The sequence below is a fragment of the Sceloporus occidentalis genome, unplaced genomic scaffold (assembly GCF_023333645.1).
Source record: "Sceloporus occidentalis isolate IW3139 unplaced genomic scaffold, rSceOcc1.0.p SCAF_41, whole genome shotgun sequence".
Taxonomy (NCBI): domain Eukaryota; kingdom Metazoa; phylum Chordata; class Lepidosauria; order Squamata; family Phrynosomatidae; genus Sceloporus; species Sceloporus occidentalis.
The window spans coordinates 4,683,748-4,700,823 of NW_028317021.1; the positions used below are offsets into that span (position 1 = coordinate 4,683,748).

Below are 17,076 nucleotides of genomic sequence, written 5' to 3' on the forward strand. Positions count from 1 at the left end.
TTTTTGCGGAAAAGCTTTCGTGTGTTTAAGAACTCCCTGCAGTTAGAAAAATCCAACACACTGGGGGCAAAATGCTAGCTTTTGCACACACACACACACACACACACACCCCAAATTGGATTCCGCAATCTCTGTAAGCAAGCAACCCTTTTACCCTGCCTCACCACCCTTTTGAACAATTTCCTCCAGCATACATTGATACTCTTCAAGGCCTTGAAGTGTGTTTTTTCTTTGTAAAAATGAGAAATAGACACATAAGGTATACTAAGGTCTTTTAATTCCATTTTTAGATTAAATATATCTATCTTCAGTAGAGTTTCTCTCTTTGAAAACCACACAAAAGGGGGGAAAATACATTCTTCGTGTATGTACGAAATACTGACAGTGGAGCAGGAACAATTTACAGTGCAAAAGACAATATATTAACACAGACATCCTCACCTATGGACAATTTTTTTTATCATTACAATCTACAGCATTCACCAGAGCAATTCAATACTTCCTCTTTGCTCTGAATGGGGTCTCCAGAGCACCCCATTTCCACCCAAGTCTACAGGGTAGACCTTTGAAGGGGTCTCATTTCCTAGGAAAATCCTTGCCTTGCATGACAACTTACCTGGCTCCTTTGCACACATTCACGGTTGCAATTGGAGCTGTGATTGCAGCTATTTCCTATGTAATCGAGGAACACAAACATCCCAGCAAAGAGGAAAAAGGAACTAGTTAAGACCTTGTTGATTGTTCTGAGGTCTGGTAAAATGGGTACACCCATATTCGCATGCACACGTGCGCGCACAGGATTGTTTGAAGGCAGTACATTGTGACATCAGGGTTCACGTTTCTAGGCTGGAACGAAGGCAAAGGGATCGGGGCCATCACAAGCTTCTCCTCACCCATGGGAAGATCCTGGTTGCTTCAGTAAGGAATATCGTTCTGGTAGTACTGGATCATGTCATAGGTCTTGCTCCTGAAAAACAAAAAATGCGGAGCGCAAATACAAGAGTGTTTCAGGGCAGGATGACCAGAACATTTGGAGCAAGCTGCAAACAATCCGTCTATCAGGTTTTTTCTCTAACGGCTTCTAAACCAGCTCAGACTCAGAAGCAAAGTTTGGAGCTGTGTTTTTGAACTCCAGGTCTCGAGCCGGCAAGGCGTGACATGATAGCCAGCTTTAATTATCTGGAAAGACGCTATGTAGAAGATGGTGCCAGTTGGTTTCCGGCGGCTCCAGAGATTAGGACATGAACCAGTGCATTGAAATGATAAGAAAAGAGATGCCACCGAAATATTAGCAAGAGCCTCTTTAATGTTAAGAGTTTTCTGACAATGGATGGATTGCTTCAGAGAATGGTGGGCTCCCCTTCTTTGGACGTTTTTAAACAGAGGCTGGATGGCTGTCTTTCAGGAGTGCTTCAATTGTGTATTGCTGTATGGCTGGGGACTGGATTAAATGGCTCTGGGGGTACCTTCCAACTCTAAGATTCTAGGAATTCTGGGAGATCAAACATGCAAACTATGCTAACAAGCACTGAGAAACCTCTTCTTTAATCGGTAGCATGAGACTGAGCAAAATTAACTGCAGTATGGAAAAGGGGAGCCCTTTAATACTTGGCTGCCACTGTGGTTCCAACTGGAATTCTGAATTCCAACATTCACATCAAAGGTTTAATCCGTGACATTCCCATTTCAAAAGGACCAAGTGAAGAGAAAGGCTCTATGCCCTAGGCCTAGACTGCAGAATGCCACTGCCAGTCAGAAGAAGACATGTTGGATTAAATCGGGATGGATGGGGAGCTTCTGGTTCGCCAGCTGTTTGGGACTTCAATTCCCAGAAGCCCCAGTCATAAGAGACTATAGAAAATGCAGTCTGTCACTATTGAGCATAGTGGCCAAGTAGTAGGATTTGATATCTGATCCCTGCTTCTTTTTCCATTCAGATAGGTTACATATATTGGCTGTCAATGCCACCACACCAGTTGCCATTAGAGGACAGCCAGGAATAAGGCAAAGAGAAAGAAAGAGGCATACCTATTGCTGAGGAAGCAGCTCTGAATTATCTTTATGATGAAGTTTGCTGCTTCTCGCTCGGTCATGTTGGGGCTGAATCTGTTCCTGTTCAAGAAAGAAGCAAGAGAAGAAAGGCAAAAGATGGTGTTCTTAGTAACAACCTCTGATTCTTACAAGGAAACTTGATCCGGCTTACTCCGCTGGACTGTTGAGAAGTTTACTCAGCAGCAAGTCCTACATGCTTTAATGGGAGTTACTTGCAAGTATGTTTACTAGATATTTGGAAGAAAGCATCCAAAGGATCATGTTAAATTTTTAAATTAGTGATATGTCAATTCCACATTCCTCTCAGTGAGCTCAAGGTAATGTACATAGCTTTCCTCCGGCTCACTTCCATTTCACAAGAGCTACTGAGGAAAGTCAGGTAGAGGGAGACTGGTCCAAGGCCACCCTGTGAGTTTTATGGCTAGTGGGGACTTGAAGATCGACCTCCGAAGTCCCAAGTCAATGCCACACACTGAAAGAGCAACTCTTTGTTCTTTATTTAATTCACATCCTTACCTTCTTCCACAGAGTCTCCCACTACAGTGTGAAACAGACCCAGATCTACTTAGCTCTAACTTGGCCACCTGATGTGATTTCCTAGCCAACCTGAACATTAAGACGTATGAATAACTTACTTTAACAGTTTGATTGTCTGTCCTCGGAAACAAGGCAGCCCTGTGTCCAGCATCAATGTAACTAGAGAGACCACAGCATCCATGTAAGGCCTGCGCAGGAAGAGAGAAAAAGGAAAGCTTAGATTTTCTTGCAATAAGAGAAAGAATAAAAACAGAACTCAGCTGGTAATGTAGGACACCTCATGACTGCCATTAAGTCTACACTGTTTATGTCTCATCCATTTGCTGATGAAGCTGCCATCTATCATCTACCAATCTAACAAAATTACTGCAGCAAAGGTAGCTCAACTCCTCTGGAGTTCCCCACTCTAAGCCTAATATTCTATTGTGAACAAGAGCTAAACTAAATGGGACACTGGCTACATTTGAAAAAATGTAACCAGCCAACTGCAAAAGGGGGAACTGTAAGGTCACAAATGTCATGGAGAGTTTGACAGACCACGGCATATTAGGCCAGATCATTATGTCCAATTGGCTCTAACAGATAAATTGTAGCATAAGGTTTTGTGGGGCAGTATTCACTTCTTCATATACATGAAACACTATACTCAGTTGGCAGGCACAGGGGAAAACAGGAGGGAAGGGGAGTTTGACCAGCAAAATGGTCTGTGAAAATTCTGTGCAAGGTTCAACATAATCAAAAGTGAATTCACAATAGCAATAGTTTGTAGTAACACTCTGCTAGGTCAATTAAAATAGTTTTTCTAAATTCTCAGTCGAACGTCAAGATGAAATTGCCAGATGAAGCCTCCTCACCTGACTGCCAGGTACCCCCTGACGCACATCTCCATGAACCACTTGAAAGGTGTTGCCTCCATTTTCCCTCCCATGATCATCACCATCTCATCGGTCAGCTTGATGTCTGGTTCCCAACCCAGATTGCCACCAGGTGAGCTTTCAAACATGAAACCAAAATCTGGAACAGGGAGAAAAAGAAGAGATTGACAGGCGAGTTTGCTCTTTTCATCTAGAAGAACTAATGTAACCAAGAGGCTCAGACTCGCTATCACTATTGAAAATCTCTTAGCGTAGGGATGGGAGAAGGGTGGCCTTACTGATGTTGGACTAGATGTTGGACTAGAACTCCCACTGGTGATCCTGGCTAGGGCAGAAGAGAGTTGGAGTCGAACAACCTCTGAAGGACCACACACTTCACAAAGTCTGTATAAGCTTGAGAGAGCTTCCTTTTGGACTACAACTCCTAGAATTGTTTTGGCCAAGCTGGGTGGAGGATTAGGGGATCTGCAGTCTAATCTCAATTTTTCCAAAGTCTAGCCTTGTCCTAGCACCTATGCTCTATTCTCTGCCTCCTCCCAATTTTAGAAAACCAACCCCTTCCCAAAGGCAATGGGGCTGGCACAGAAGGTATGGTCTAATATAATCTGAACTGTGCATCATTGTGAGCAAAGCACAAATATTCCCTATGGATATAGCCAAGATTCCTGTGCATGCACCTGGGAGAACACCAGTCTCTTAGAAGTGGCATGGTACCTTAGAACAAAGCTGATGACACAGAGGAAGCCAGAGCAAAATGCAAACTAACCAATATGAATGAGATGCCCGTGTTTGTCCAGCATGATGTTGCCATTATGCCTGTCTTTAATCTGGAGCAGAAACAACAGAAGGCTATAGGCTGCCATGCTGCGGATGAAGTTGTAGCGAGCCTGCAGGGAGGAAGACGATGCCCATGGTGTTAGATCACAAACAAAAACCAGAAGCAAGATCAAGACAGGGGGAGAAAGAAAGTAGCAGAAAATCACTGAGAAACTTAAGATAATTTGTAGAGTTGGAGGAAAAGGAAACTGAACATCCTGAGGTGACATACACTTGTTCCATCAGGTAAGGGAGGAGGGAATGGCAAAGTGTCCTCAACCCAGCATTCAATTTCAACCAGGCCACACATTCATAAATGTGACTATAGTACAGCCTTTTGCATTCTTGGCTTCCCAGTTATCATTCAGCTGCAATTCCCACTATCCCTAATCAACATGTCCCATGGTCAGGATGAATGGGAGCTGTAGTCCAACAATACTTAGGAATCTCTTGGCAGCCGAAGCAGAGATGCAAGTTTCATCCAGTTTCGGTTGCATAGACTGCCCACTGCCATGGAACTACCGAGCCCCCCATCTCAACAAAAGGCAAGAGGCAAACTGAACTTAGATTTCTTGCAGAATCACTGGCAGAAAATTATTTGACAGGATTACTTGGTTCAGAAACAACACAGTCAATAAAGATCAAATGCTGACTTGGAGGAGTGTCATCAAAACACGACTGCATCTGTTAAAGTACCTTTTGGAAAGCCAGAGTGGATTCATCCCCATACTGCCTTGTAAAGTAGTCGTACATCCCAAAGTCGGTTTGCCTGCCCAACTGGTCCCGAGATGTACAGTCAGGAATGCATTCGATGACACCACACTAGGAGAAGGCAGGAGGGCAAGAAATGATTGCAACAGAGAAAGAAATACAAAAATAAATCTGCACAAATAGCCAGATAGAATTATGTTTCCTAAGTCTCCAGTAAATGCTAGCTGTTGTATACAATTTTAAAAAGAGAAACATGAGGGAGGTATTTCCAGCCTTGGTCTCCTGGAAAGCTTTAAAAATGCCTTTCTAAATCTAGTGCCCTCTAGAACTGTCGGACTGCAATCCCTATCTTCCCCCAACCAGCACATCCCCTGTTGGGTTTGGGAAGGCTGCTTTAGAACAACCCATGTGGAAGTATGAACATCCACAGCCCCCGATATAGACTGCAAAGAGGACACAAGAGAAAAAAGGATCACAACAGACATCTACAGGATTAAAAGAACACTCCCAGCTTTAGAGGTACATGGCCTTAAATTTAAAAATTGCCATTTAGGGTGCACTCCTTTTTTCCCTTACCATTTGAACAATCCAGTACAAATACTCACCCCTGGGGCTGTGGCCACTACCCTGTAGGGAAAGACGTACAGGTCAAGGCCCACCAGCTGAAAGATGTTCTTGAAAAGATCAATGATTTGCAGGGCCAGCATGTCCTGTTCGCCAATAAATGAGAGAGGTGTTAGAGATAAAGTCCAGTCTGATGCAGCAGGACACCAGAGGTCATGAGCTGGATTAGCATCCATTCAATTAAAATATGTCAAGGAATGTTATAACCACCCTCCCTGCTCCCCAAGTTTACAGTGTACTGGAGTAAACTAGGATTGCCAGGTGACATGAGGGAGCAGGGCTCCTCTCCCTTTAATGGTTGTGTAGACGTTGCTGAGGGGACACCAACATTCCTGTTGTAGGCAATCTTTTTGCCATTGCCGTGAGAGCCTAATTACCTGTCTGCAGTCATCGCCAACTTTAAAGATAGCTGCTTGCCAGCAGATCTTCTTGCTTTCTACTCCATCTTCCCCACTTTCATCAATGGAGTCTGATCGACAACGCAGACCTAGAAACAGAGCCAGCATAGTGTAGGGTTTATTGTGTGGGACTAGACCTAGGATGACTCAGGTTCAAGTCTCCACCACTTTGCTGGGTGACTTTGGGCTGGTTGCTGACTGTCAGGGTTGTTGTGAGGATTAAAATGGGAAAGAAAGGCATGGATGTGGCCTTGAACTCCTTGGCAGAAAGGTGAGATATAATGCAGCACACAAACAGATAAAATAAACACTCCACATTTCAATTAACAGCACTGAAGTAGAATAGGATGAACAAAGGCTTAGACTACAGGTCCCTGGACTCATTTTTCTCAAGTCTGCAATTCAAATGTAAAAACTAGAACTTGTATACTTAAATGACACTCCTCTACTTCCTTGCTCTGCATAAACAACATTTATAAGTGACACATTCCCAATTGAAAAACGTTCTTAATGGCAAATGGAAATATCTACTGACTATCGCAGGCATTAAACTGTGGTATCCCCTAAGGAACTGACAGCACAATTTATATATTTTTACTGACATATAAGTCCCATAAAGTTCAATGGGGATTGTCCCCTATTTAAGGAGAACTTCCTGTTTGGGATTGAAGTATGGTTATTTGATAGCATCCACCATCCAGGTTTTGGTATAGAAATCACTACTCTTGCAATACAGATTTTTGCAGCATGAATACCCATTAAGGGTTTGGACAACATTTTTGGATACCCACTGGAATTTGATTATTTTTTAGAATCGATTCACACTTTATCAGAAACCTCATGAGAACACTAGTGTTTGGCAAAATGCATACTGGAATCTGAAAGCAAGATCTGTATATCTAACCGCTCAGGGACACACAGTAGAAAGCCAAAATGAGCAATGTACATTGGGAGCTATTGTACAAACCTTCCTTTTCAAGTTCACTGACTCCACACCACTTCACTTTAAACTTGGCCAAGTAGGGTGCTTTTGCTGCACTGAAAGAACAACCAGAAAACAGAAAGGTAGATGTGTCAGAAGTAGCCACTGAATATAAATTTGAAAAGGGAAAAATCTCAGATCTTTATCAATGAAAATAAATTTTAGCAAGAAAGAAAACAAGACCACCTTTGCGTACCTTTGCATCGGAGTTCCTGACTTGTAGTCTATGTCCAAAACAATCGCTTCAGGATTGCTAGGCAAATAGCAACCTATAATGGAGGGAGAAGGAGAAATCCTTGATAACACAAGTGAACCTGACACCAGTGAAATCTCAAGAGAGGCCTGATGAGACATTTCTCCTATCACTTTACAAATCGGTCCAGCAATTAGAATCCAATACAATGTAGCTGTTGCATACAAATTGTAGCCTGAAGCTGTTGGCCAAAGCCCAAGTTCTTTTGCGGGATGGCATTCAAATTTCAAACACACAGCACATTTACAAGTCAGATGATTAGCAGAAAATATTACTAATCCCTCATTAACAACTAACAAGTGCTGAGAAACACTGTTGGAAAGACACATACAACCCACTCCCAAATTTTGGTTGCAGACATGTGACTTAGAGTAAATATGATGAAATCATTAGGGAGGGATTGTTCTATTCTTTCTTTCCTGAAAGCATTTTTATCCCACCCTTTAGCCCAAAAGACTCTCAGAGTAGTCAGAACATGATCAACAAAAACAAAACAGTCTCACAAGTTATAATCTAAAAGACATGACACAAAAAGAAAAAAGCAGCAAGGGGGAAGAGGAAAATGGGATAAAGTTAACTGAAGCTTCTTAAGGTCAAAAGCAAAGCTTGTCTTACCAGGCTGCACTTTCACCTCGGACAAAGCACTCAAACAAGCCTTCTTCCTTTCGTCACCTTTTGGGTAAGGCCTGTGAAGAAGAGCCTTCTGACTTAGTAACCCCATAATGAAATCTACCATGCTAGCAAGAACATTTAATTATTAAGAATTCATTCAATTGCAAGAGGTCAGCAACCACTCAGTCAAGTCTGGGGTTCCTATCCAGAATGTGGAGTAAACAGAACGACTGAGCAGAGGCAGGGAACATGTGAGCCCTCCAACTGTTGGTATGCTGTAATTCTCATTACTCCTTGCTAGCATAGCCAATGGTGAGGAAGGCACCATTGAGGTTCAACAATCTCTAGAAGGAAACGTGATTCCCACTCCAATGTAGAAAGCCAGCTCTCAGAAGCACAACACTTTCAGCTGGAAAGGTCATTTTTGGCCAAGCTGAAGACTTGTGCCTTTGTGTTCTTCCTGATGGTTTGTGCAGCTGAGCCACAAAAACCCATGAGCCAAGAGAATCAAACCTACTATTCGAAAGCATGCTGAGGAGGCAAATCTTAAATGCAAACATATAGAAACCCTTATTTACTACATAGATACTGACTGACAATCTATATAACTAGATAAAGAAAGCTTTGAATTTTCCCTGTACTTACATCTTGAGAAAAAGGTTCACCCCATTTAGATTCATTCCCTTGGCCAAGTGTGAGACTTGTATGGCCTGCAGGCTACATGCAGCCCCACCAACCCTCTGACCGCCTGGCATTTCCCAAAACTGGGCTGTGGGGGAAGGATGTGCTTTTCAGAAAACTTATCAGAATGTCAGGGCAAAGCCTCCTCTGTAGGACTACTGCATGCTCTTTAGTCCTCACGCTGAAACAACCCAAACTCTGAACATCCTGAGAGAGAGCTGGATGTGGTGGTGGCTATGGTCCTCTAGAGGAGGTAAGAATTGTGTGGTACTGCCCTTAGGCAGAGCAATATTGCCAACTAATAATTACAGCCCGGTTTCCTGAGCATCTATACTTACTTGATGATGGCTGAAACATTGGTGATTTTATTGAAGAAATCAAATTCACGTTGGTAAAATTCCTTTGCTGGCCCAGATAAGGAGCCTGTGATCTCCTCAACCAGCTGTTCCAGAAGCTCCCCAATGTCAGCTGCAAAATGAACCCATCAGAGGAAGGAGTGTGAGACACCCACTAATAACACATTCTCCAAAGCTGTTCCAAAAGAGGTTGACTATTCAGTGAGTAAAAACACAGGGTTGATCCAGTCCAAGCCCAGTGTTCTGAAATACTGATGAATCAGAGTTCGGAAAAGTCACTCCTTCATTGTGGTCTCAATGCCTCAGACAAGTTGGTAGGCATCCCAGCCCAAGGGCCCCTCCTAATGGGTCAGATTGCAACTCTCATCAAACACAGGCAATAGGAAAGAATGATGGGAGTTTTAGTCTAACAAACTTTTGAAGTGCCACACATTCCCTATCCCAGCCATAAATCAGTTAAGTTTTCTATTGTCAGCTTACAAGATATACTTGTTAGGCCAGTCTTGAGATGTTTTTGAGTAGTAAGCTTAAAAGCAAGCTGGGAAGATTTTTTATTGTTTATTTTTTGCTAAATTTCAGTCTAGGGCAAATGCTCAAAGAGCAGCACTGCAGGCTTCTCATCCCAAATTCTGAGGCACCATCCCAAAGTATAAAGCACTCACGGTCTTTCTGGTGCCCTTCTTCATCCAAGAAGATATTGGTTTTCATATTCCAAATGAACTGGTGAGCCAGCAGTTGGGATTTGGCAGCTGCCCACAAGATGTATTCCCTCACATAGCCCATCTGAGAAAATATAATGCACAGAACTCCATGGTGGCATTTTGAGAAGAAAGTATAATGGACTGCCTGCTCCCACATAAACTTAATCCTAGTTAGCAAAGTTTTTTTTGGTTTTTTTCTTTTCTTTTCTTTTTTCTTTTTGTTCCCAAATTCAAAGCTTATGAACACAGCTTAGAAATATTACTTTGTGGGACTACAACTCCCCAAATTCCCCAGCCAGTGCTTTCATCCTGGGAGCTATAATCCAACAAAGAAACCTTCTGAAGCTCTGAGGACAGAGACTTCTTAGTGGTAGCACCTCCGTAAATTAAATTAAAGCCCAGCTTCTATAGTATTTACGTTTCCTTACCTTATCATATCTAAGTGCCTGTACAATCTGTGGAATGTAAAATAAAATGGCATCCTGGGGTAGCAGAAATAGAGAAGGAAAGGGAAAAGAAAGAGGATAAAGCAGTTAGTTAAGCCTGCTTAAAACACAAAGATCAATAATGGTTTAACCCAGTGGTTCTCAAACTGTTGGTCAAGTGCACTGCTTCCTGCAAACTGCTGAAGCAGAGTATGCACCCAGGTTTGTTACTGCCCTATGTCAGCACTTCCACCCAACCATAACCCTATACTATGTTCAGGTGAGCATAGCATTCACATGTAGCTAGAAAGGGGGTCACAAGGGTAAAATATTTAAGGACCATGGTTTAACACAATTCTGGATTCAAGAGCAGCTCTCATTATGATACTTGACAATCACCCTGTCTTCTCCAATATATGTTTGCTTGTCTGACTTTCGCACATGCACACCCACACATACGTGTGCATGTAAATAAGTCCTCAAAAGTTAATACCCTGAAAAATACTTTACTAGCTAGCTAAGGGACTACACTGGCTGCAAAGGAAGAATGTCTCTGGCAAATAAACCTGCTTCTTACCGGAGGGAAAGATCGGAGGACTTTAACTCCATACTGAGCTGTCAAAGGATGTGGTGGATACATGCTGGAAAAATATGAAAGGCCCGTTGGGGGGTCTGTAGGAGTCCAGCATAGGATGTGACTGAGTTCAGGAGCATCCGCATCTATTGTGTGCCATGTGACAAGATACTGAAAAAAGAGGGGAAGAGAATGACTCATAAACAAAACATACATTGCACAGCAGGAGGGAATTTCACACAACTGGCCAAACTGTGAGAGCATAACTGGGACGCAACTTAAGTACAATTTTTAGAAACGGCTCATTAGAATCTACCTGGAGGCTGAAATGGATTTCATTATTATGAGAACCAGTAACTTCACTTTATGAAGTTTGAAAAATTAAGCAATCATTGGGAGGCTGTGATGGGACACCCTAGGAGTAGTACTGTTGCGACTCTCTGCTTATCTAATATAACACTCAGATCAGTGCAATTCAGATGAACCAGTTACTACAAGCTATAGCACACTGGCAAATTATGCCCAACAACTTGAGGAATTCTTGGCCTAATGTTAGCAAGCAGAATCTCCAGAGCAAACAAATTTGTTTTATAGGCGCATTTGCACTACACCATTATAGCACTGTGATTCCACTTTTAACTGCCACAGCTGCTTCCTGTAGAATCCTAGGATTTGTAGTTTGATGAATCACTAGAGCTCTCTGGCTGAGAATACTAAATGCCCCTCTCTCAAGTGCCAATCCCAGGACCCCATAGGATGCAGCCATGGCAATTCAAGTGGAATTATGGTGCTGTGACTGTGTCATATGAAAGGGCCCTCTGTGTGAATAAGCAGTTCGCAACAGAGTTCAGACACAAGGCAGAATACACAGAGGGAACGTACCTTGATTGCCTCAGGCACATCACTAACTGCTCCTGGGTCCAAGCGAACCAGGCGAGTTACTTCCATTCCTATGGCTTCAGTGTTTTTAAACCTACACGTAAGGAGATTGTATATGTTACTACAGCACAGTTAGCACGACAACATCACTTCTCCATCACTGTTGCTAGGAAGTGGTGGAAAGACAAGTGGCTCATGGCCTGAGGAGGATGGAGTTACTCCTGGCCTGCTCCCCAACTCAGACCAAAGGTCGCCCCTTAAAAGAAATATTAGTTGGTCTGCCAGCTTAGGCCAAAAAGAGGGATGAGAAACACAAGTCCTTCTCAGGGTCCCAGTCTTGAGATTCCAAGATGGACACACCCTCTTCTCCATCATGGCAATGTTTCAGCTTTCATACAGTTTTTAAAAGATTAAAAATGCCTCTGTTAGGGATTAGTTACTGGCAGTAAGAGTTTTGAGATATAAAATGGTGGTATCTGGAGTCCCACCCATTTTTACTTTGGTCTTGCCCATCACTGGAAGAGAACCCGAGAGCTTCTGTAAAAATAAATAAAATAAAATAAAATAAATAAAATAAAACTTTTATTTATATCCCGCTCTTAAAAAAGAAGTAAACATATTACTATTAAAATCACTCTATTAAATAAATTATTAAAACCAATAACAACAGGTGAGTAGTGGTGTAAAATAAAATATGCAGCATATGCGGGGGGGGGGGGGGAGGGGTTCTTTCATGCTGGATGAAAACTATTCTGGAAAGGCCTGCTGGAAGAGATCCATCTTAATAGCTTTTTTGAAGCTATCTAGGTTGGTGATTTGACAGATCTCTTTCAGCAAGTCGTTCCACAAGTTCCACCTTTGTTTTAGAAAGAAGACTAGAATTTGAATGAGCTAGAACAGATAATGCCATTTTGGATGAAGGCTTCAGTGATCTCTCCATGCACTTTGGCTCTGGCAAAATCCTACTTATCTTGAACTGCATGGTCCAGTTCAGTCACAGAAATTTGCACCCACTCCTCATTGGTGCAGAAGCGGCAGAGTTTTCAGTATGAGGAAGAAGTTGTGAGGTGATCACACTGAGAGCAGTGATTGCATTAAGTCAGATGTCCTAAAAATGACATGCTCACCTGGTGGGCAGCTGGACAGCTAAGTGAGGAGAAATACTCCATGCCAAGTTCACATTATCTTTCCACTGCTTCTCACTCAAACTGATGTACTTCGACCTCCAGTTTGCAACACTATTCTCTCCGGTTTGATCTAACTCTAGCTCCGGGGATGAGAGGGGGTTGTACCATGTGATGAGGCGTTCAATCTCAGTGGCCTACAAAAGAAAGAAGAAACGGGATTAGAAACATGCTTTGGCTGATCAGAGATAAATGCTCTGTATCATACTGGAGCTGACCACAGGTGAGTGGCAGAGCACATGCTTTGCATAGTGAAGATCCCAGATTTAATCCCAAATTATCTCCACTTCAAAATACTGGTTAGAAAGCAATGAGAAAGACATTTTGTAAGACAGCCCACTGAGTTGCTGCAAGTCAAGAAAACTAGGCTTAGAAGGACAAATAGCACAAGGCACCTTGCTATGTTTTCTCCTATTCTCCAAGCTGATTGCTTGCTTTTTATGAAAGACCTGATGAAAGTATTCAGGAAACCCAAGCCAGCTTTATACTGTTCTAGCAGAATGGATGGCCTACCAGCAGTGATAGCAGCAATGTTCTCCTTTTCATGTAGTATTTGTGTAGCTGGGTACCTCTATTGGTCTTCTTGGACATCCCTGAAAAAGAACAACACAAGAGAGTCTTCTCATTTTCGTATCTGGCTGCCTCAAATGGTACTATAAAATTTACAATGTAAACCCATTCCTTAAAATAAGTAGAGTGCAAAAGGCTCTCATAACAGTGTGTGCGCGCACTATATTTTTATTTTCACAGTTATTCTTCAAATGCTATTGAATTGTTTTAAATTAGAGCTGTTTTTAATGGGACAATTATTTAACTGTTTCTACGTTTTTTAATTATAATGATTGTGCTTTATTTGTACTTTGTGTTAATCTATGTTCTGAATTACTTTGGGAAAAGGAGGGAAATAAATAAATAAATAAATGTATCCTCAGTTATTCATACTTTCAGGCTATGAGCTACTCTCTTTGATGCATTTGTAATCCTGCAACTCCACATTTAAAAATATACAACTACTTCAAGTTCTGAAATGGCATTCCCTGTACATGATTCTAGATTCAGACTTGGGAATCTCCACTTTAAAATGATCTCAAGTAGCTGGGCTGGACAGTTGTCAGCCTGATTCTCTGCAGGCCCATTACGAGCAAGAGTAGACAATACTGGTCCAGTGCAGTGTAGTGTTCAGAGAATTGTCTAGTCCTGGAGAGACCCTGGTCCAGATCACTATCCGAGCATAAAAACTCACAGCCCCCATCCTGCCTCACAGAGTTATAGTGAGGATAAGGTGGGGATGGTTGAGAGAACATGACTGTCACCTTGAACCCTTGGAGGAGAAACAAAATATAAAACAGATACAGGAAGGATTAACAGAAAAGCAGCTTCATGTCAGACCTGACTTTTTGGAGATAGTTGACATGCCACTGGACAAAGGATATGTATTTATCCAGCCCTGTGTGGCTTGCTGACGAGATCCAACAGTGATGTCCAGGTTGCTCCGTGTGTCTTGATTATCTGAAAGTAAAAACTGTGTTCTGCAACTGAACCAGACTACTAAAAATGAAGAAGAAGAAAAAGTTGTTTGTACTTTCCACTTAAGACTCACCAGGAGGCACAAGCTGGCTGGCTGTTAAGTACTTCTTGTCAGAGAACATCGCAGTCCAAAACTTGATTAGTATGATGATGTCCTCGCGCAGTCTCTTCTCACCTTGGGTCGGACACTTTGGGGCAGAACTTAAAACATACAGTGCACAAATTATAATAAGGCATTTGCTTCTGAAAAGTGAAAAATGGTCTGTTGGACATAATACTCAACCATATTCAGGCTTGTGTGCTTCTTCCTCCCTCATCCTTCTCTGGTGCAGCCACAAGAAGACCAGAGCAAAAGCCTCTGCTCCCCTTTTCAGTTAAACACAGTTTATTGATATGACCAAATCTCAAATTGTGGTTAGTCCTGACTATGGTTTAGGACTGTGACAGTTTTATCTATGGTTTTAACATTATGTTCAGAGAAAGCACAGTACAAAGTTGTAGCCCTCTTAATGTTTTTCTGGGCAGCTAAGTAATCACAACATCTTGGCACTGTGCAATTTCACAAGGGAAGGAAAGGTCCATTTGCATTGCCTCTTTAAATCTTAGGAGGAGAAAAATAATAATACCTGAAGTAATCAAAAGCAGTTGAATAAATCTTCTCTCTCAAGACATTGCGAATTGTTGCATTTGGAACCACATCAGCATGAAGCAGCGACAGCCCCAGTGTCAGCAACCTAAACAGTTCCAAAACAAATTAGATGTAAAAGGCATGAGAATCCATACATGCTATTTCAGCCATTTCTTTTGCCCCCATGTAGTTGTTTTGTGTAGCCTATTGAAAGTCGCACAGCATCACTGAACTAGGCTCAGATGCCTACTACCAATCATGAATGCCATTCATAGTGGCTTGTTGGCTTTTTGAGGGATGCCACAGAAAAGGAAAGCTCTGAATCATGAGTTTTTCTTTCCCTCCAATCCATCCTAGATTGAATCCTGATCTCTTTGACCCACAGAGCTATATTAAAGGCACTGAGAACCAAATCTGTTATTGTCTGCAAAATGATGACCCTTTAAGCTGCTAGGTTCTGTCTTAAGATTCATTTCTGAATCATACTGCAGTGTGAGACAGAACAACTTTTTTTAAAAAAAGTATAAATGCTAGGTTAGTGAACCTTCATCTTTAATAAGGATCCAGATGAATGAGGTTCACAGGTATTAAACCTGTTTTGAACAGAGCTAGAGAACACTTTCTATCAATCCTGTCTTTCCATCAGGGTCTCCCAAGTTGTCAACTAAAAAAATATAGTAGAAAGGGAGCTGCATGTGCATTACAAAGCTAGGTAATCACTGGTACCACGAACAGAGATTTCTCCCATATTCATTTTTAAGTAGGTGCATGCAGGTTTGCTCAGTGCACCACAGTAGTTAGACTAAGACTGGGAAGATCCAGGCTCAGTCTCCATTCAGTCATGAAGCTCACTGGATGACCCTGGAGCAGTCACTCTCACCTTAGTCTATGGGGTTTTATTCAGATAAAATAGGAGACGGGGAAGAGGGAAGCACTTATAAATTAGTCTGAATGCCTTGGTGGAAGGATAGAAGACATTGCTACATCTGGAAGAGGGTTATACATCCTTGCCATTTAGAAGTAACATATGAAGTGGTCCTGTGCAATGCTCATAATAACCTAAAATATATATTCGCTGATCTCTTTGGTCCTCACCACCAGCCCTGATAAGTTACCAGGACAGCCACTTACTTGAAACGTGGCCCAATAGCTGCCACATGTCGGTTCATGCTGCCCTTTGATCCTCCAATGTTCAGAGAAAGGGATCGCTGGAGTAAGCTGGAGAAGATTTCCACTTGGTCAGAGCTGCAGTATTTTGCAATTTCAAACCTCTGCACCAAGAACTGTGTAAATGAAATAAATATTTATAGCCCAGTTTCCAACAGATATGTCTTTCTGTTCCATCTCAATAATGAGAGTTTAACATTTCTGAAAAGGAGTACTTACCTCTATCCAGATGTAATGTGGTGTGACTTCTGGTGGACATGGCTTAGGCTGACTCTCTTCTGAAGCGGCTAAGGGATCTGCTTCTTTCCGTTCTGCAGAGAACAGACCAAATTTCTGTTCCACTGTCATTTGCCAGGCTCCGGACATTTCACGCATGAACTGGGGGAGAAGAGTCAACACACTTACTTAGTTCCAGTTTATGGTCTTCCGTCTTATTAACCACAGAATATGTAGTGAAATGAAAAGAACTAAAAAATACAAATAGCCTCCTTTGGTCTGTATTAGAATACACATAGCCAGTATCAGATGCAGGGTTGAGTTGGAATCGGAAACAATTTGGACTGGAACTGGAATCAATATGGAATATTTTGAAGCCACAGATGGTGAATGTGTGAATGCAGAATCCATGGATAAAAAGGACCAGCTCTAGTTCTGATGTCTGTGAAATGGTGCTGATCTTTGGCTATAAAATCTTCTATATCAACCAATATTCTACAAATCTAGGCTTGCAATCTTAGAGAGCATGCCTAAGGAGTATGTACCACAGAATGCTTTCAGACATGTATAAGACAGTGAAGGAAATGTTCTTATTCTCCTTACCGGCACTTCTATTCCATTCTTAGCAGCAAGCAACCATTCCCAGCAAGCAATGGCTGTTTCCATGCCATGCTCAGTAAACATTCGCAGAGGGCCCCAACACAGGTGATGAAGTAGCTGCGGATCAGTATCTAGAAAGGAAACATTTATCAATTCATTTTAAACCAGTTATCTTCATGAGTCCCATTTGTTGTATTTTAACTTTTCTCTGAGGCCAAAATTTGGGAAGTGGAAAAATAGTAAAATAAATAGTGTCCAAATATTTATCACACAAAAAC

At 42.0% G+C, this 17,076-nt stretch overlaps 1 protein-coding gene across 1 annotated transcript in view; it reads right to left on the reverse strand.

The window, feature by feature from the left end:
* Positions 1-260: 260 nt before the first annotated feature.
* LOC149290004 (phosphatidylinositol 4-kinase alpha) overlaps positions 261-17,076 on the reverse strand; it is a 63,478-nt gene continuing 46,662 nt past the window's right edge. Inside the window, exons 32-55 of the mRNA XM_089489959.1 lie at positions 16,802-16,929; positions 16,202-16,360; positions 15,947-16,098; positions 14,814-14,921; positions 14,261-14,388; positions 14,050-14,169; positions 13,174-13,253; positions 12,604-12,797; positions 11,480-11,570; positions 10,601-10,768; positions 10,027-10,080; positions 9,560-9,680; positions 8,880-9,009; positions 7,864-7,934; positions 7,192-7,264; positions 6,981-7,051; positions 5,993-6,102; positions 5,597-5,701; positions 4,977-5,102; positions 4,231-4,351; positions 3,444-3,603; positions 2,688-2,777; positions 2,029-2,112; positions 261-967 (exon numbers count right to left, since the gene is read on the reverse strand). Coding sequence (XP_089346085.1) covers positions 916-967; positions 2,029-2,112; positions 2,688-2,777; positions 3,444-3,603; positions 4,231-4,351; positions 4,977-5,102; positions 5,597-5,701; positions 5,993-6,102; positions 6,981-7,051; positions 7,192-7,264; positions 7,864-7,934; positions 8,880-9,009; positions 9,560-9,680; positions 10,027-10,080; positions 10,601-10,768; positions 11,480-11,570; positions 12,604-12,797; positions 13,174-13,253; positions 14,050-14,169; positions 14,261-14,388; positions 14,814-14,921; positions 15,947-16,098; positions 16,202-16,360; positions 16,802-16,929 — 2,696 coding nt within the window. The 3' untranslated portion in view covers positions 261-915. The remainder of the gene's footprint in view (positions 968-2,028; positions 2,113-2,687; positions 2,778-3,443; positions 3,604-4,230; positions 4,352-4,976; positions 5,103-5,596; positions 5,702-5,992; positions 6,103-6,980; positions 7,052-7,191; positions 7,265-7,863; positions 7,935-8,879; positions 9,010-9,559; positions 9,681-10,026; positions 10,081-10,600; positions 10,769-11,479; positions 11,571-12,603; positions 12,798-13,173; positions 13,254-14,049; positions 14,170-14,260; positions 14,389-14,813; positions 14,922-15,946; positions 16,099-16,201; positions 16,361-16,801; positions 16,930-17,076) is intronic.